The sequence below is a fragment of the Planococcus citri genome, chromosome 4, assembly GCF_950023065.1.
Source record: "Planococcus citri chromosome 4, ihPlaCitr1.1, whole genome shotgun sequence".
Classification (NCBI taxonomy): domain Eukaryota; kingdom Metazoa; phylum Arthropoda; class Insecta; order Hemiptera; family Pseudococcidae; genus Planococcus; species Planococcus citri.
This window is the reverse complement of record NC_088680.1, coordinates 41,126,286-41,147,741: the sequence shown is the minus strand read 5'-3', so window position 1 is coordinate 41,147,741 and position 21,456 is coordinate 41,126,286. Positions and strand designations below refer to the sequence as shown.

The 21,456-nt window shown below is 32.4% G+C and overlaps 2 protein-coding genes across 5 annotated transcripts in view; one reads left to right on the top strand and one right to left on the bottom strand.

Annotated features, from left to right (window-relative positions):
* kcc (solute carrier family 12 member kcc) overlaps positions 1–21,456 on the bottom strand; it is a 650,839-nt gene that overhangs the window by 345,344 nt on the left and 284,039 nt on the right. The gene's annotated exons all lie outside the window — the stretch shown is intronic.
* Positions 1,131–19,479, top strand: LOC135842521 (nose resistant to fluoxetine protein 6-like). Its single transcript, XM_065360017.1, has 13 exons — positions 1,131–1,699; positions 8,677–8,915; positions 9,359–9,573; positions 9,664–9,755; positions 12,408–12,598; positions 12,973–13,130; positions 13,210–13,378; positions 13,667–13,860; positions 14,042–14,183; positions 17,201–17,390; positions 18,285–18,427; positions 18,514–18,629; positions 18,727–19,479. Exons 1-13 carry the CDS (start codon positions 1,246–1,248, stop codon positions 18,812–18,814), a joined length of 2,391 nt encoding a protein of 796 aa, XP_065216089.1. The 5' UTR covers positions 1,131–1,245; the 3' UTR covers positions 18,815–19,479.

The window sequence follows — 21,456 nt, the reverse complement described above, 5'->3', positions numbered from 1 at the left end:
CAATGACTACTCGTTCTAATCTATTCTGGAGCCTCCGAAGTCCGATTTTTTTTCAATTTTCTTAAGAAATTTAAAGTCCCCCCTGGAAGGGCCAATAATGAACTTTAAACCCTATAACTTTCATCGATGCTTATTGAGCACACTCTAGATCGTTTCAGGTGGTTATCGCGAATTCCGAGGATGCGAGTTGAAAAGTGAATTTCTAGCCAATTTTTCAATAATCATTTTTGAACTCGAGAATACCTAATAAGCTCCAAAATTATAGATGCCAAAGTCTGTTTTTGGTTTTTCCAGAGTGATTCAAAGTTTCTGGAGACAATTAAAAAATCGCCGGAGATTCCAGATGATCTAAAACTAATATTTATTCATGTATGGATGTTGAATTAAAAGTGTTTTTCACATTAATTCATCGCTCAAAAAAAATGCATATTTTATGAAAATGTTGGAAAACAGGAAAATTGTCTTTAAAGCAGCGTTTAAAAAATGTTTAAATATGTAGGTACTTTAAAATTCGTTAAAAAAATCCAAAATATGAACTTTAGTAAATATGTACCTGAAATATTAGCTACAGAGGTTTTGAAACATGCACTTTTGGTCCAGCTCGGTTTCGTTCAAATCAGAATCAGTTCAAAAGGTTCATTCGTTAGGTAACTACGTATACTTGACAACAACTTTCCAATCAGAATAAATAAAGGCAGCATTACTTAATAAAATTACTCAATAAAATTACTCTGAAAAATGCAACTAAGTAGTAAGTAAAATTTTTTCCTTCAAATTGATATTTTTAGCCAACATAGTCACAAAAAAATTCTATAATAAGTTGACAAAATCGACCATCTTATATTATTATTACATCACACTCACGACAATGGGAAATCCATGAATAAATTACCGGCACAACTCTTCAAGATCAAGTTCACCCGACCACACATGCCTTATACGTCACACGTACCCTACCGCACCTTCACCGATCATCACACAAACCGCCCAATTACCAATACACCGGTTTGGTTTAACTCACATAGGAACAAAAAAAACCACACGTTCTATACAAAACTTTAGCTGAATTTAAAATTCAGTGAACTTTACCGGAAGAAAATGAGTAGCAAACGGGAAACGCGTACCACCACCACTTCTACACGAGACGGTGGCAAGTCGCGAAGTTATCTAGCGTTTTTCCAGTCGTCGCTCGAACACGATCGCGTCAATTAAAAAATAGTCATCTGTAGAGAAAATTTCTCCACCATGTGTAAGTTGGTGATTTTATTTTTGTTCATTTTTTCTCATCAGTACGTTTATTCGCAAGTGGAAAATGATTTCAAAAATGATACCGTCGAATACGTAGTCAACAAATTATTCGAAAATGTCAGCGACTCCGATGTACTGAATTTGTTCAATACGTTGAATAATTACTACAATTACACGTTGGAGAATGGAACCGTCAATTACGACAATTCGTCCATAAAATCCAGCACCGTTATGAAAATAAACCCTCCTCGAACTGGAAGGAAATACATCGAAGTGACGACACCACCGCCGGAATCTTCGACAAAGGCTGCAAATTTGGAATGGATTTCTCGACCTTTGCGAGAAGGTTTGGCCGATCTTAAAGTAAGATCTCAGACCAATCAAGCGTGTAATTTACAATCGCAGATGTACGAGATGCATTTGAAGAATGACACCATATGGGCGATTAGAAGTAAGTGTCAATCATATTACCTATTATAGGAGTATTACATTTCATCCATTTTATCACAAATCAAAAGTCTTCGAGTCTCATTTAGTACCTAATTTTATAGATATCATTTTTATCGGTGTTATAATGAGTATTTGAAGCTAATCTCTCTATGGATTAATAAATTTAAGATTGAATTGAAATAAGTTTAATCAACGAACATTTATTACGAATTTAAATCGTGAATAAAATTCTACACATCGACTGAAAATCACGCCGGAATAAATTACAATTCACAGTATCTATTCCCAGATTAATTTTTTTTTCACCATTTCCAAATGAAATTTCTTTTATTGGATGATAGATATTTGCATAAATAGGTATGTAGAAATATACGTGTCACGTGACAAATGAAAGAAAAAAAAAGCGAATAATTTAAAGTGGCAACTGCTTAAATAAAATTCACGGCATGTTCGTAATCTCACGATATTTATTACCGACATGTGGACCCATTAACGGGAATCCTAGTTAATTAACCTTGAAATTTTCGAAGCGATAAAATAGAATAAGACATTACATCCAATTGAAGATGCTGTGTGAGGTGGTGCACGAAAAAAGTATAGGTAATTCAACAGTCGAGAAATTAAAGATTACCCACACCCTGCAGAGTAGTCAAAGGTCCCCACTGAATATTTTTTTCTGAAATCGAATTTGAGGAAAATTAGTGAGAGTAGCTTTTTTAAGGCACCCTTTTTCGATGCTCCCTTAAAAATTATCATATCAATGATAAATTCTAATTTATGCCATTTTACACATTTTTAGTCGATAAAAAAATTTCTCATTGGGTGATGAGTATCTAAAAGGGTTCAATTATTTAAAACACATGCAATTCTCCTCGTGATTTTTTTTTTCAAGATACAAACTTTCAAGGACTAAAGTTATTGAACACGTTGCCAAAAACAGACTCCCTGGAATAAATATAAAAAAGTTTTTATCTTCTTTTCGAACTCGAGCATCCACTACGTTTTCTCAGAAACAGCTCTGATCATCTGACCGAGAAAATGTCTAATTATAAACGTTGGTCACGTGATTTTGCACATTTTTAGCCAACGACATTTGGGGGTCAAATTCAAATTCATCGACACATGGGAATAATTCCTTGGTGTTTTTTTTTTCAATCACACGTCGAGAATGAACGGGTAAAATGAAAATTTATAAGAACTAAAATGGCTAAAAAAGTTGCCAAGATCACAAGATGTTACATCCTTTTAATCATCATTCATCACGAAAATGTGGGCGATATTCAAGGCAATAAAATTCCCCGAAACATTGGGGCATCTTCCCTCCCCTCCCCCTCATAAAAGAAATGTTGATTATCGAGTTCGAGAAGTAGGTACATTTGCTCGATATTTGGGGAAGGGGAGCGAGTTGATCCAGTTAAGAATTACTTCACCTAGTATAATTCTCGAGTTAAAATTATCCATCGTATCCAAAGTGTTGGTAAAATTATAATTTTTCACCTCAAATTTCACACAAAAGATGAGTAATTTTTTTTCTTTTCTGAATTTACGAAGATATAAATGATCAATCATCAGTGCTCGTACCTACTCAATTTTTTCCAAAAAAAAAAAACAACAAAAAAACTTAGAACAACCAAAAAAAGCTTGAAAAAGTGACCAAAAAAGTGACAAAACGTGAGCAAAACATTTTACCGTAGAAAAAAATTCCAAAAAAAGTACCATCTGAAATGTTTTGGTTTTCAATTTTCAAAAATTAAACTATTTGCATTTTGAAATTTGTTGATAAAAAACCTTACTTTTGGTCAATTTATGGAATTTCTGGCAAAAAAAAATCATTTTTGGCAAAAATCAAGGCTTTGACAATTTTAGCAAAAGGAAGGACTTTTTGGCAATTTACCTGTCAAAAGAGCGAGACTTTTACAATTTTTTCGCAAAAAAGTCTACCTGTCGATTTTGTTAAAAAGCAAAAATTTCTGACGATTTTTGGCAAAAAGCAAAACGTTGACAATTTTGGCAAAAAGCAAAACGTTGACAATTTTGGCAAAAAGCATGAATTTTGAGAATTATTGGATAAAATTATACTTTTTGGGAATTTATAATTACAAAAGCGAGACTCTTCATCAAAACGCAATAATTTGACAATTTTTGAAAAAAATCAGCAATTTTTAGGAATTACATGGCAAAGAAATTATATTTTTTCCACTTTTTCTTTTTCAAAAAGTGGGGTTTTTATGAATTTTTTTCTGGTTTTACTCGCTTGTAAAATATTCGACATTTGAAGGATCAGATAATAAGAACAATTTTTCACTGCATTTTTTTTAAAAAAATGCTTTGATTACAGCAACACTTGCTGAATGAATCAAGGAAATACACTCAAGTGTTCGATAGCTCAGATTAACAACCAATAATTTTTCATTCATCTTTTGGGAATTTTTCGGAAACACAGATGAAGCATAATAAAATTAAACTGATACATGTAAACAATCTGAAATATTGTTTGCAAGGTTGACAAGCTTTACTCACTAAATAAATCCAGTACATGCCCACTTAATTACATACGTCTTAAAGTACGTCATTCACCACAACAAAGATCATTGACCAAATATTCGAAACACCTACCACATATTTAAGACATGCAACCGCAAACAACGCGGCAAGTTTCCTGAAAACCCTCAAAAAACAGAAAATAATTCTGTCACCTCGACTCTAATTTGTATTTTTTGATCAGAGATCAATGGAATAGGTAGCTTCAGATAGTGAAAAAAACGATGAATGAAACGTCAAGAAACTGATTTCACGAAATCTTCTTAAAATAAGTATCTACTAATCTCACGTAAGTAAATCCCATCATCAAAAAATAATTCACGAAATAGTCAGCAGTTTTTTCGATTTACGTAAATGTTTGTTTTGATCTCCCCGCGACCTGTTTGTATCGGCAATTTCTTTATTTTTCGCACCGTACTTGTCCTCCGTGCATTGAACGACAGTTTCGTGCGTTCAATATCAAGGTTTCCTCACCGGAAAATGTGATCATTGTTTTCATTATGCTATCCGCCGAAAATACCAAAATACAGGAACACATTTCAGTTTTCTTCCTTAATGTGATTTATTTGTTGGTTGATAAGTCACGCGGTTATGTATTGGTTGCAACTTTGATTCATAAAACGAGTTTTTTGTTATTAATTAATATTGACATTGTATCGTGAATTTGTTTTAATTACCTAAACCAATCCATGCGCTTTTTGCGACGTAAGCAGGAACAACGAAACAAATTACGAGCAGCGAGAATCATTTAATGACAAACGCATTAAAACGTGAGCTTTTAAAAAATGCTAGTAGGCGGTTTTTTGCAAGATCGGTGCTTGTATTGGTGGTTTCAAGAATAACGCTGTTTAGGAGTTGAGACTTCAACTGAAAGAGGACTTTCATTCATACTGCTCGTATTCCTGTAGAGATGCATTTTACGATAAAATTGTTCCGGAAAAAAGTTCCTGATTAAATTTCTTATCCGAGGAGTTCGTAATACTGACAAAAAAAAATTAAGAGAGGGGAAAATGGCTCTTTTTGAAATTTTGCAGAATTTTCAATGTCGTTCATTTTTACCTCAGTTTTCACTCATATGTACTTTGCAGTGATGCATTTTACGAAAAAAATATGCTCTTTTAAAATAAACGTTCCGAAAATTTGAACAGGGTCCTAGGGTTACTTAGGTAAGGTATTATTTTTGAAATTTCACAAAATTGTTCATTCATTTGTAACTCTGTAATAACAATAACCCATCGGACCAAAAAATTCATGAAACTCAAAAATGTTCCTCTTGAAATGAACTATCAGTAATTAGCAAATAAGGTGAAGCATTCGAGCAAAATTAACCTCAAGAAGGAAGCATAGGTGAGTTTTTGATTTTTCAAAATTTTCAACGCTTCATTATTAAATAACGATTTTTTCTTGAATGCTTGCAAAATGAAAATCAGGCTAGTAACAAAAAAAGCTTGAAAAAAATACCCAATCGAGAAATAACCAAAAAGTTGAGTATACCAAAAAAATGACAAGAAAAACGAATTATTCTAATGCAGATTTCGTTTTCATTAAAATCTGAGAAAATCGAGATTTTTAAGCAATTGGAATTTTTTTTGCAGTTTTTGGAAAAACACGAGACTTTTGAGAATTCTAGCAAATGAGAAGACTTTTTAGCAATTTCTGGTTAAAAAACGACTTACTATGGACAATACTCGGAAAAGAGTAAAAGTTTTAGAACTTGGTAAAAAAGACCAAAACTTTTAACAATTTTTGGCAGAAAACGAGTCCTTGACAATAATTTCTGCAAATGGGAGGGCTCTCAGCAATTTTTAGCAAAATGCAAGACTTGGACAATTTCTTCAAAAAACAGGACTTTTTGGGAATTACTGGCCATAAAAGAGATTTTGGTAAAGATAAAACTTCTTAGAATTTTTAGGAAGAAAAATGAAGCTTGTTGGCAACTTTTGGCAGGACTTGTAAACATTTTTGGCAGAAAGCACGACTTTGACTAATATTATGGCTTCGTAACCACAACTCTGAAAAGGCAGTGTAGCCAGTTGAAATGAATAAGAAAGTGTATTACTTTCGCAAATTATTCTCTGTTGATATTTTCAACATTTTTTTCTTGTTTTCTTCAAGAAAATAAGGCCGAGTTTTGGAAAAATTGGATTTTCGAAAAATCAAAAAAAAAGCCACTTTAGTAACCAAAATTTTCAAAAACTAACCGAAAGTTATTTTTAGTAACTTAGTTACTTAACGAGCCTTGAAAAATCAAAAAAAATATAAATAAATAGGTATATTTTTGTACTTGGTCAACTAATTTTGAAAATGTCGAATCATTTCTGGTTTTAGTTTTAAATCCAAATAATTGCGTTCAGGTTTATTACTCATGAGTCAGTCTCAGCGATCATTGGTTTTTAATTACGGAATTTTATGTCTTGAATTTAGTCAATTTTTGGCTTTCAAATATCTAGGTACTAATGTATTTATGTAGTATCACCATTTCTGCAACGAATTATCCGATGTCTGTCAAATTATCAAGTACATAGATACGTTTCCCTAATTAAGTAATTTTGATTATAATCGTGCATTCAAGATTTATGGTCCTACTTTTGGTATACCTAATTAAAGTTTTTTTTTTCATTCAGTAGGTAACTATACTGACATTATAAGTACATACATATACCTACCTATCAACCCCCTACCTTATCTACCTAGTGGAAAAATTTAAATCTGAATGAAGCCGAAGTCAAAGTTGATTTCGTCAACCAGATTTCAATTTTAAGAATTTACGTCAACAAATTACAAATTCAGGGCAACATTTCTTCAAAATTTTACTCACATAGGACAGTCTAGGGACTCCTAATCAACTTTTACTCAAGTTTTCTGTTTCTATAGCCGGTGACCAACATTTTTGAGAGGTCCAATATTGAACATGACAAAATTCCGTTTCGAATTAAAATTAATTCAATTTGTGTTTTTGAAGGTCTCTGGTCTATAGGAGACTTTCTCAAAACATATGGACTCGTTGAGGCCTCATGAAGAAAGCATTACACATTCATATTCAATTTGTGTTTTTGAAGGTCTATAGGAGGCCCTTCTCAAAACATATGGACTCGTTGAGGCCTCATGAAGAAAGCATTAGACATTCATTCTTCATTTTTTCAAAATATTTCAGAAAAAGAGCAGAAATTTATCGACTTCCATAGGACTGAGAAAATATATATTTTACTGTAGATAAGTTCAGAACAGGGAAGATTTCAAATATGGACGTAGAAGGAAGAGGGGGGGGGAGTCTGAGAAATTTCTCAACGGTAACCCACCTCCCATGCAAATATAAACTCGAAAGCACTGGATTGAATTCACCCTCCTCATCCACCCATGACCCTTCATCAGCAGTATGGACTTGAAATCTTACAGCTGAAAAATCTGTATCACAGTTCCTCAAATCTGTATGTTCGAAAAAATCACGTTAAGAATATTTCCAACAGAAAATTCGACTGAACGTATTTTTAAAATTCAAACGACCGAATTCCCGATAAAACCAGTGAGTATAGGCATCTAAATAGATAATACTGCAAAACACCTCAAAAAACAGTAGGCGAGTTCGCAGGTAGTTTTCGATGTCTCATGATTTCCTTAACATAACGCATTTCCCATGTACGAATTCTTCCGCTTCAATTAAACCGCACATGAATATTTAAATCCTCAAATCCCATTTGGATATCGTCACCACTACTCGTAGGAGATTTTAAATTTACCCGAAGAATACGTAATAGGCTAAGTTTAAAGACGTTCACAATGGACGATACAATTTCTCATCTTTACGCGGAGGCCATAGACATATTCGTAGCATATACGTAGATTAACAATTCATTGCGGTTTGTTGATGCAAAAAAAAACACAAAATAAAAAAAAAATACTCGAATAATTTATAGATGTTATTTGCACATTTGAAGATCAAGAAGCATTAGTCTTGTACAATAACACGATTATCATTTACCGCACAATGAAACGAATAAACATTTCGCTCGTCGTTAAATTACGTATTAACATGTGTGATCAACTACCAACGTAAAAAAAAATTTTACGTTATAATTCCCATGATTTTCTTATTCGGATTTGTAGCGGTGACGAACCGTGCTGAAGATTTTATTCATTTGCTCATCAGCAGCTGGTTAATTTTCAAGGATAAATAGGACTCGTTTCAGGTTTTATTCTTTACAGTATACGAGAATGTACACGCATGTTTCGCATCATTTGTAATCGTCAACTCTCGTTAGAAAAATCCCCACAAGGGCATTAAATACCTATAATACAATTTACTTAGCTATGCATCGATCTATGTATACTGTATAGTAATTATCCACCTGTCTATCTAGACACTACGATACGTTAACTCGTATATCTTCTGTCTATAAGGGTCAACAACCTTTTAATACGTGTTGGTAATATTTTCAGTGGCTGAATCGACGCAATTTGAGCCAATAGGAATACTCGGCGGTACAACTTATCAAATGGGTAATTTCGAAGAATGCATCAAAACCAAAGCGTTCGGAGTAAGGGGGAAGTATTGTTTGGCCAATTTTAAATACTCCCTTACCCCGGAAAACGAACGCCGCTATGCTGAAATGGTCGGACAACTCGTATTAAAAGAAGACATTAATCAAGAAGCTTCGGTGTGGGAGGGTCTGATTAAAGTAGGTATTCATTTTATACATGATGTAGGCAAAAAAAATTTAAACGTACAAATTAGTCGACTCGTTTGTGAAAATGTAAACATCGATTAACGTGAACAAAAAAAAAAAATGAACAACGATTATTGGCATTATGGATCGATGAATTTTTTTTCCCCTAACCGGGTAATTGTAATTATTCTCGTGATGTAAAAGTTATCCTTCGTACATCCATATCTGATCAATTTAGTTTGAAAGCAACAGTTATATAACGTATCGATGGAATTTTCTCCGTTATTCAAATATAGTATCCTGTAACACTCGATAAACGTTCGTATCGCATTCTATTTGCATAATTGAACGTTTATTGAATGTTTTTATACGAACGCAAACAGCTTCTTCACATAGTTCTTTGTCTATTAAACTGTACTGTATAATAATCTGTATGCTGAATTTTTTATGCATAGTTTCAAAAAGATCCGGCGAGAATTCATCGACAAGATTTATACTGGGGTATTTGTTTACCCGCCACGTGTTCTGCTGAAGATCTGGAATCTTCCTTGAATGAGACATTATTGCACCGCTTTCGTCAGCATGATCTCGAACTGAATATTACAGTCGATCCTATTTATTGTCATACCAAAGATTGGTTACCATTTACCACCGGATTTTGGATCACAATGTGAGTTTGATAATTATATTTGTGGAATTTCTCGAGGAAACGATGACATGAGACATCGATGATTTTCATTTTTTATGTCTCGGTTTTCAGGACTTTCATGTCGTTATTATTACTGGCAAATATTTTGTCGACCGCACTTGATGGGTATGATTACTTTAAGGACAACTATCATCATAAAGTTGGTATGTAGAATTTTTGACAAGTTTGAAATTACGAGTATCTAATTGTATTATTTATAGTGTTCAATTTTCACGCAGTTTAATACCTACCTACGATGCAAAAAAAAAAAAGAGAAGGTTCAACTGTTATGGAAATTCTTGAAATTAATCGTATTTTAATTTATTCCAAATATCACGAAAAAAATTCCCAGCACCCCCGTTGCTATCAACCGCCATGAATTTTTTTTTCAATACGTGGGAGTGAATGTACTATCAGACGTTTGAAAAAAGTATTTCGCATTATTCTTTCCAATTTGACGTTAATAATGCCTTCCGGAAATTTTCAAAATTCTTCCAAAAATAAAGAAATAAATTTTAACCGATGAGAATTTAAGTGATTTTTAAACCAAATTTTCAGTTCGAAAATAAATTTTAAAAAGTAATAAAAACATGACAATTGAAAAAAAATTACTAAAAATTTCAAAAATCAAGGTTGAATTTTTGCTTACGAAAATTTTGGAACATGCTCTTTCAAATAGTACTATCTATAGGTTACATTGAATCCAAAGACACCAAAGTAGGTAGGTGCCTCCTCAAATAATTCTACTGTCAGTAGAATAAGTAAATTTGAAGCGTCTTTTTAAAAGAATAAGATCTAAAAAAAATGAGTTTTCTGGATCTTCCTTTTTTTGGGGAGGGGGGAAGGGGAAAAGGGTTAGTGTTTACTGTTTATACCAAACTATGCAAGATACTAAAAAAAATGTAGGACAAAAAATGTTGAGCATTCTTTCCCAAAACAAGGTTTTATTTCAAAAAATGTTAGTGGAATGCAAATTTCTAATTTACCAGGATTTCCAGTAATTTACCAAAAATGACCAGTAATTTACATAAAATTACCTGTATTTTACCAAAAATCACCAGTAATTTACATAAAATTACCAGAAATTTACCAAAAATTACCAGTAATTTGCCAAAAGTTACCAGTAATTTACCAAAAATTACCGGCAATTCACCAAAAATTACCTGTATTTTACCATAGATTACCAGTATTTACCAAAAATTATCAGTAATTCACCAGGAATTACCAAAAATTTACCAAAAATTACCAGTTATTTACCAAAAATGACCAAAAATTTACCAAAAATCACCAGTAATTTACCAAAAATTGCCAATTAATCAGAGTAATTCCCAAACATTTGTGTACAAAAAAATTACAAGCATTTTAACAAAATTACCAGCTATATACTCATCAAAAATTACCGTAATTTACCAATTTTTTTGGAAATTTACCAAAAACTACCAGATAATTACAAGTAATTTGTGTATTAAAAATTACTAGTAATTTTTCTATTTTGTAAAAATTATCAGTATTTTACTAAAATTACCAGATGTTTATCAAAAATTACCAGAATTTACCGAAAAATGGACACGTATTTACCAATTTTTGTCAAAACGTCACCAGTATGTTACCAAAATTATCAGGTATTTACCAAAAGTGACCAGTTATTTACCTAAAATGACCAAAAATTCAACAAAAATGACCATTTATCGGTAATTTAAATACATTAAAAATAGACAGTTATTCACCAATAGTATACCAAAGAGTGCCAACATTGTACCAAATAATGTTTGCCTGAAACCTGATGTGACTGAAAAATGACACAATTGTCAAAAATTCTTCAGGATTTTTCCAAGGTCAGACAAAATATGAGAAATTTGTCAATTTTTTTCGTTTTTAAAAGGGGTATAATACGTAGTCTGACATACGTAATGTGCAAGGACCTCTCATGTTTTCCATCAGCAAATAAGAAATTTTTGAACTACTTCTCTGATGTTTTCATTTATCCCCCCCCCCTACCTCCTGAACAGGAAAAAACACAAAAATGCCAACAAAAAAAACACATTTTTGTCAACATTTTTTGTTATACAGAATATTTTTAGGAATACGTTCGCTCTTGCTATACACAGTTTCTGAAAAATTATATTATTTTAACATCACACTTTTTTGAAGTTACTCGTATTTATAAAAACCAAATTTGAATCCTCAAATGGAATACAGAAAAAAAAACGGACAATTTGTTCATTACGAGAGGTTTGAGTAAATATTTGGTACCTGGAGTAACGATTACGTTTCCATTTATGAACTCAACTGATAGGGGATGCATTTCAGAAAAAAATAAAATTGACTTACTCATCAGTCATCATAAGCTTATCCACTTGTACCGAGTATTTCACTTTTCATGACAATAATTTGCACTCACCTGAAACAACAGTAAAGAAATCAAAATAATTATTAAGCATGAAGTCTGATGAAATGTCAGTAAATAAAAAGTCATACTACACATCAAGTGATTAATTAATGTGATCAAAGTTCTGGCAAAATGTAAAGAATATCAAACTGTTTTCTGTTTTTTTTTCTTTTTCTTTTTCAATCCAACCAATTTTTTATTTAAATTGTCGAACTCCAAAAAAAAGTGGCATAATCTCAGCAATTCGCTGATTTTTTCTCCAAATTTTTGGAGAATTTATCACAATTTCGCCCAAGTTTTTAAAATTTAAACAAAATAATTTAAATAGGAACTCGGCAGGATTTTTTCCATGTGTTCAAAAGTTATCGTCTCATGGATGAGCGTCTTGAAATTAATAACTTATAACAACGTTTGATTTCATTTTCAGAGGGCTGGAGAGAATTCGTTGGTACGTTTTCTGTATGGAGAAACACATACAATCTCGGTATTTATAGTAAAAATTCTCAAGTGAAAATAGTCAACGGCATGAAAGTGATAATGATGGTCTTAATTATCTATGGCCATACTCTGCTTTACATATTGGGATATCCTCAAGTGAATCCTGCCAGTTTAGAAGAGGTCAGTTTTATCTGATTACTTCCAAGTATTCAATTTATTTTCAGCTATTATTTTATGTGTAAAATTAGACCTAACTAGGCGAACTATCGTACTCGATTTCTTATACTCGTAGTAGGTAAGTACCACATGATAAAATGCACACAAATGTAATAGAGTGAATGACTGAAAAAATATCAACCGATGGAAGATCCTCGCAAGTCGTAAAAAAAGGCAATAAAATCCCCGACAATTTTAAAATAAGTACCTCTACCTCTACCTGTACCAACTCGGTTAAAAAACGAAATACCGGTATTCGGCGATAAAAAAAATTCGCTCATTATAGATTCCAGCGTTTCACTGATGTAGATTGAATTTTTAAAAATTTCTGTTCCCAGGTGTACCGAAGAGGTGCCGATGTAGCTCTAGTGAATACGAACATCGTTGATGTATTTTTCACCTTGAGTGGATTTCTAACATTCTACTATGGGTATCATCCGATGAAAGTCGGTGGGATGGTTTATCTAGTTCTGAGTGTCGTCTTCAGATATCTGAGGTAAACTATTACTACAATAGTAGGTTCTCTGCGACAAAATCACACGTGTAGGAACCTAACCTGTATTTGTGCATTTCAGATTGATGCCAGTTTTTGCGATAGTAATCGCTTACGTAGTCTTCGTACTTCCTTACACGAGCGACGGACCTATATGGAACGCCCGCGTGATGTTGGAAGCGGAAAATTGTCGAAAAAATTGGTGGCTGGATATTTTATTACTGAATAACTTTTACAACGTTGACGAACAGGTAACTAGCATAGTCGTTTTTATCATAAACCACAAAATTTGGAACCGGATTAGAGCGAATGACGTAATCTGTTTGATATCGAATGGAATCGTTTAGCTAACCTCGAACTTGACATTGTAGACATTGACTCGAGTCTCGATTGGAACTTGTTTCAGTTCAATTTTTTTACATCACGTCGCGAGAAGAAATTACTTACATATTATCTCGTTTTTATATCAACAACTAATACATGTATTACCAATTAGCGATGCATTCTATTCATCATATAATAATGTTTTCATTTCACAGTGTGTCGTCATCAGTTGGTACATCACAACCGATATGTTGCTGTGCATAATTGCATCGGTATTAATTTACATTATGATCAAGAAACCGAAATTCGGCGTCTTACTAGCTGCATTTACTCTATTACTTTCCATCGTTGTTACATTTGCGGTTACTTATATGAATAACTATAATGGCCTTCTGAAATTATACATGAAGTGAGTATTAGGTACCCAATTTTCAAAAATTTACTCTCCAATAGCCTTGAAAATTGTAGCTTACATGTGGGCCTTTTACGTTATACGAGTACGAAAGAATTAAAAATAAGCAAATAAAAAAATCACGCGATATGTCTGCTACGTATTATTAAAAAAATAACGATTGTTTTTTTTTTTTCAGCTTGTTAATAAACCATCGAAAATCGATAGAATTCAAAGAATTGTATGCAGCTTTGTATTCCCGAGCCGGTCCATATTTAGTAGGGTTCTTAACCGGTTATATCACCATTAAACTGCAAGAAAAGAAGTATACGTTCACCAATGTAAGTTTCCTACGTCTACTTTATGTTTAGGTTTATGCGAAAATTGGAAAACAGACTAAAGAGCGTGTTGTACTCTCTTTTCAAGCTACGAAAAAAAATCACGATGTGTAAACTTGAAATTACGATAAGTCTCGTCAGATCGGTTTATCTTCATTGAGAAATACGTACTCAATTTAGATGTTTTGAGGGTGGTGCCCCTTTTGAGGGGGGGGGGGGTGTTGGATCATCAAGGTAGCATAAGTTATGTCCGCAAAAAAATTATTTGGCCACTCGTAAATTTATAACCGAAAATACCAGAAAATCCTCATTTTAAATTACTGGAAAAAAATTTCAACCGGTTAATAGCTATCGAGATGTGATTTTAAGGCGAATTTATCTCTAAAGGGATCATAAAGTGGGAAGGAGGGGAATCAACAAATTCATATCCATAGCATGGAACAGTCCATTTTACACCCATTGAACCAAGAGAAAAAAATACTACCACAATAAAACGTAACGTAGTCGAGTTTTAAAATCACCCCCCCCCCCATTTGAAGTAAAACAGAACTGTGATGAAATTATCCAAAGGTGACCTTGTGACCTATTAAAATGGGTTAAAATTTCGCAAAAATTTCAAATATTTCGTCGAAAAGATTTTTTGAGCATTTTTGTAAAATTTCAAGTTCAAAATTGAATCCTTTTTTTTGGGATTTTAGAAAAAGTGTAATAAAACTTATCAAAATCAGTTAAAACTTTCCAAAAATGTCAAATCTTTCAACGAAAATATTTTTGACTATTTTTGAAGAGTTTTGAGTGCATCATTATTTTTGGGATTTTAGAATAAGTGTAATGCAACCTATCGAAATAGGTGAGAATTTAGTGAGAACTTCAAATATTTCAATGAAAACATTTTTAAAAGCATTTTTGAAAAATTTTAATCTCAAAGTTTAGTTATGATTTTCGAGATTTTGGAAAAAGTGTCCTGCGACCTGCTAATTGGGTCAAAATTTAGTGAGAAATTCAAATATTTCTGTTAAAACCTAATCTGAGCATTTCTACAAAAAAAAAATCTCCCAAGTCCCAAGCCCCGAAATTGAGTCAATCTCAATTTTTAGGAGTGCCATGAGACTCGCCAAAATGGGTCACATAATTATCGAAAATCATGATTCCATCTTAGGTTCAAAATTTTGTAGAAAAAATGTCCAAAAAAGCTTCAATAGCAGATTTTTTCACCAGAATTTGGCCAATTCTGGGTTGCATGACACAGTTTTAGAAATCACGAAAATTTTGATCCAATTTTGGGCCTAAAATCCTCCAGAAACGCTCAAAAAACATTTTCGTCGAAATATTTGAATTTTTCCTAAAATTTGAACCCGTAGGTCACATGACACTTTAACAAAACCTCTAAAATTCGTAATATAAATTTTGAGATCAAAATTTTTCAAAAATATTTGAAAATATTTTCGTTGAAATATTTGAATTTCTCGCGTAATTTTAACCAAATTATTGGAAAGTTGCATTTCATTTTCTCCAAAATTTCCAAAAATTGTGATTCGATTTTGAGCTCAGGACTTTTCAGAAATGCTCCAAAAAATTCAGAACATGAATTTCTGATATTATCTCGGAATTTTAATCCACATTTTGATAGGTCTCATGACACTTCTACAAAAATACCAGAAATTGTTACCAAGTTTTGTAATCAAAATTCTTCAGAAATGCTCAAAAAACATTTTCGTCGAAATATTTGAATTTCTCCTAAAATTTGAATCCATTTTGATAGGTCACATGACACTTTAACGAAACCTCTAAAATTTTTGATAAATAAATTTTGAGATAAAAATTTTCAAAAATACTTGAAAATATTTTCGATGAAATACTTGGATTTCTAGCGTAATCTTAACCAATTATTGGAAAGTTGTATTTCATTTTCCCCAAAATTTCCAAAAATCGTGATTCGATTTTGAGCTCAGGAGTTTTCAGAAATGCTCCAAAAAATTCAGAACAGAAATTTCTGATTTTTTTCCGGAATTTCAATTCATTTTGATAGGTCACATGACATTTCTTCAAAAATACCAAAAATTGCTACCAAATTTTGCGATCAAAATTTTTCAGAAATGCTCAAAAAAAAACATTTTCGTCGAAGTATTTGAATTTTTTGCAAAATGTCAACTCATTCTGATTGGTTGAATGAGATTTTTTCCAAAATCGCAAAAAATCACGACACAATTATTTTGTGCTCAAAACTCTTCAGAAAGACACAGAAATTATGCTTTCATTGCTATAAATGATCAATGTTGACTTATTTCTACATAAAGCATTATTGGGTAAAATCTCGTAACTCCCGACATCATTTTAGAACTGCTACTCCTCTTCCAATTCAATAATAATAAAAAAAAAAAAGCAAAAAATTGAAATACCTATTCCCAATGACTGTTGTAATCACACAAATTACATCAAACCCGCATACGATTTCAATTTCCGAACCCCCAATTTAGCATAATCAGTTCGCCGTAAAAAATCAACTCCGCATGTTTTTCCGGATACCTACACAAGTACGGTGATTTACCTATTTCCTGAAAATTTTTCGTCAACAGTTGATCGAAACGATTGCAAAAACGACATTATCATTGCGCGGTCAAAAAAATCATTACAGCGCTAACTAATTAATCGTTTTATGTAATTAATCTGCAATCTGTAAAAAAGAAAAATCTGGTATAACACAGTGATAAAGAAATGATCTAATTTTACCTTGACAACCATAGCAGAAATAACAGAATTTTTTCGTTGACGAAGCACCAGAAATGTTACATGTCGTATTTCATCATAGCGAAACATGTAAAACATATTAATCTGCTTGTTTTCTGAGATACAATACGGTTTTAGAAGATTCCATTATTATAACCTTGAGGCTAATTTTTACTCGTAATTAAGCTTCGTAGGTATTTTTATTACACTCGAGTAACTGTACAGGTGAATAATACGAACCAAAAAGTAAACATTTACTGACAAATCACGTTTTGCTTTTTTGTTTTTTTCAGAAAACGTTATTTTTCGGATGTGCGTTGGCGATCGCTATTGGAGAAGGAAGCCAATATTACGGAGTCTTATTTTATCAATTTGGAAGACCATATTATGCGATAGAAAATGCGTTTTATGCTTGCCTGCATAGAATTCTTTTTGCCGGACTTTTCTCATGGTTCCTGTTAGCTTATTTGACGACTGGTTTTGGTAAACAATCGTATTTTTACTGATTGATCATTTTTAATAGTTTGAGAGAACATATAGAACTAAAATGGGTGTATGAGTGGATTTTATTTTACTCAAAGAGGCACCAAACTGGAATCATTTTGAAAATTCCCCTCCCCTACTTCGATTCTTCTGTTGTTGCAAATTGGGGGGGGGTCACTGGCTCTAGAGTGAACCGTCTTTGAACTTTTTTTTGTTTTTTTGAAAAAGTAGAGATGAGATTTCAAAAAGGTGTTGTGGGAAGGGAGGTCTCAGAAAACTGTGGGAGTAATTTCGAGTCCCCAACTTGTTTCATCTAGCTATGTATTTCAACCAAGGTTTCAAATTTCAAAATTTACATCGAAATTCAAAAAAAAAAAAAATTGAAGATAATTGGTCATACTACATCAATTTGAAAGCAAGAAAGTAATTTCTGAAATTTTTTCACTTTTATAGGTTACCTGTTTTAAACCATTTTGGAATGGTTTCAAAATTGCTCATTTTTGTAAGCGATGCAAAACCCTTGGAAAGGAGAAAAAAATTCAAAAACAGTTTTCATGCACCTAAGTAGACATAATACAAATCAATTATCACCTAAAATTTTTTTCTTTCGACATACATTTCAAAATTTGAAACCCCAGTGAAAACGTAATAATACAAGTTGAAGACCCAACATTTTTCCAACTGTCTTTTGAGGTTCTACCACAATTTTTTTTGAAACCCTCCTCCAATTTTCCAAAAAAAAAGCCAAAGGTGGCCCACCCTAATTGGCGTTACTTATTGTCGCTCAGGGGACTGAAAATCCACCCGAAGTAAAAACCCTCAGGGGATAAAAAATAAACAATTGAAAAATTGTCCTTTTCCAATGTTCATAAAAATGTTGAATTTATTTTTCAGGAAAATTGGATTCCATTATCAATCATCGTTTGTTCACTGTTCTCGGTAGAATAACTTATTCAGTATTTTTAATGAATACACTTTCGTTGATCACCTTAGCTGCGTCTGTAAGGACGCCCATTTTTTACTCTTATAAGACAATTGTAAGTTTTAGTACAAAATTTCCAACTCTAGAATCAAAATTTAATAACACAATACATGTGTAATTTAATTTATGAAATTTTTCCAGATGTTTTTCGTATTCGGCGATATTGTTACCACTTACGTACTAGGATTTCTGTTTTACTTGTACGCCGAAGCACCAATATGCGGAATTTCTAAATTAATGCAGAAAGCTTTAGCCAAGTAAGCACAATTTTAAATCACCGTGACACTTTACTTTTATCTTCGTACCTTTGATACATGTACGAGTAATAATTAAACTTTTACGGTTAATTTCCAGAATGTTCGCGAAAGAAATAGAAAAAGCTCAAGCCAAAGTGCAAGAGAACGGAGTTTCAGAAACGAAAAAAATCGATTATGGAAGTTGATTCATCTCAAATTGCACGTATCATCATCAAACAACATGAGCTCAATCAACTAATGCACCTCTATCAATTCGCTTGGCGATGCGAAGAAGCATTTAATCAATTTTTTTTCTAACGAGTCAAGCTCGTGAACGCCTCATTATAAATGCGAATAAGTAGTTCATTTTTTGGGGGCAAATAAAGTGATCGTTCGACAAAAAAAGGAGTTCAAAGGACGTACGTGTGGTCTAATGAATGATCCATGAAGTTAAGTACGCAGGTACATAGGTACTCGTACATTGCAGAAGCGTTTTTCGGACAGAATGCGTTCATGGAATCGTGGATACCGCCATAATAATAGCACGTATGGCGAAATGGTAGCATTCAGATGGGACAAGGCGAGATTTTCGATCACAAAGTGAACTTTTTTGTCGTTTTTCCCTCGCATGAAACTACGAATGTAAAGTTATTTGGTCATTTGAACTCCTTTCTTTGGTCGTGTATTTACATTTTTCTTTTTCAATTTTGAAGGGATAAATCGCATCCTTAATTTTTTATTTGTGCTGTTATTCGATGTGTTTTATACATCGTGTGTAGTATTTTCATTTTAAGATGCATTTTGTAGTATTTATTTGTGTAAATCATTGTGATACTTTGAAGAGTTTAATATACCTTTGTCGATACTCAGACGAATGGAATTTTCAAGCAGTTATTTTGTAAGGGAATGAATCATGCCAAATTTTAAAACTCACCAATTTATATATGTAACTAAAAGGGATGAAATTGCAATTTCAGTAAGCAATTTCTATTGTCAGCAGTCTCCGATAGAATTTATTCATTTGCAGGCATGTAAAACACCACAAAGGATTATTCACGGTACCTTTTTGACAAAATGAGGATTTTCTCGAAATGATTATTCGAATTTCCGAAAAGAAATGAAATTTACAAATACAGACAAAAAGGTAAGGTTCAGATTGGTGGTAATTTTCCAATAAAATTGCATCATTTAAAAATACTTCTTCAAGTCTTTCCTTTAATTTTTCAAGACTCACAAAGGAATAATTAATTGACTCGAATATTCGACCCACAGAATTTTTCTTCCTCTTTGTTGGCAATTTCGGAAACTCATGGAAAAAAATTTCACAGCATGACGAAGTTGAAATGAAACGAGACAATAAAAAGTTGTGGAGTATTCAGTTTTTAAAAAATCACGTTCTGGAATTGATGATTTAGAATAACATTTCGCTTGCAGCTGAAATTTTAATTATTTTGAAAGCAAGAAATTTTCAAATGGAAATTCCCATTATCAGAAAAACTATAAAAATGTATTGAAATGTAGTTTTTAAATTGGAGAGCAAAAATAAAGTATTGGAATCTCATTTCAAGGCAAAAATAGAGAATTGCCACAAAATTTTTAAAATCAACTTCAGCAGGTTTTAATTTTGCGTATTTTATAGAAATACGAAATGGATTTTCATGTTTTAAATATCCAAAAGAAAAAATAAGAAAACTTAACATTAGGCTGAATTTTCATTCCAACAGTAAATAATTTTTTTTTTCGTCATTCTTGTACCTTGTTTGATTTTTATTGTTGCATTTGACTTTGTAAATACAGCCAAAGCTGTTAAAAGTAAGCAATAAAATGAATTTAAATGTTTTTTAAAAATTTTTCTCAATTTCATGAGTGAACTTCAGTCGTGATGAGAACTATTTTTTCTTCTATCAGTCGAAATTGAGGGGGAAAATAAAATTCTGTGTTCCAGGGCAATAAATTATTCCTCTAAATTATTAAGAATTGAGGGGAAGGAATTGAAAAAATTCCAAAAATGATGAAATTCTATTTTTTTAAAATCAACTTGACATCTCGTTCATACCAGTAGGTATGTATCTTCAAATTTGGATTAGGAAATCCACATTACGCGTATTCAGAATAAAAAATTTCAAAGTTAGTGATGACTATAGAATTCACTCTATTTTTCAAATACATCCTCATTTTACAGCACGACTTTCGTATAAGAATACATGAAACTAGAAGAAGTCCTCAAAAAAGAATTGATGTACAAGTGCTCCGTATGTAAGTTGGCAATCACTGTTCCAGCATCGACCCATTAACGCTTCAAAGATATAAAAATGAACATGAAATGAATGTTTTATGCACGAAAGCGTTTATCATGTTTCCTTCTACTCACGCTTTGAGGAGAGAACAAGAAAGTGAATGAGAAATACGCTAATTGATTAGCTTTCTAACAAGAGGAGAAGTAATAAAACACACTTTTTTCTTCTGCATCATCACATGTGTGTTTTATTATTCTTTAATCTTACTACATAGGTAGGTACCTATAATTTTTCAAAAATTGAGAATTTTATTATTTAACAGAAAACCCTCGATCAACCTCGAATCTCGTAATAATGCAAAATTTCAAAATCTCGATGCAGATCCAAAAAAAAAACCTTTCTTGGAATCAGAATTAAAAAAAAAACACTTCCCACAAACGCAATCAACCCGAAAAGAGGCTTTACACCGCTCGCTGCTCAAATACTTCCAAATTTACACAAGCCTGAAAAATTAGTTTTCTCAAAACGTCTCTCGGAATCTTCAGCAAATACGAGTAACGTACTCGTACATCCTCAGAATACACACGACTCGAATTACATACGTTTCGCGG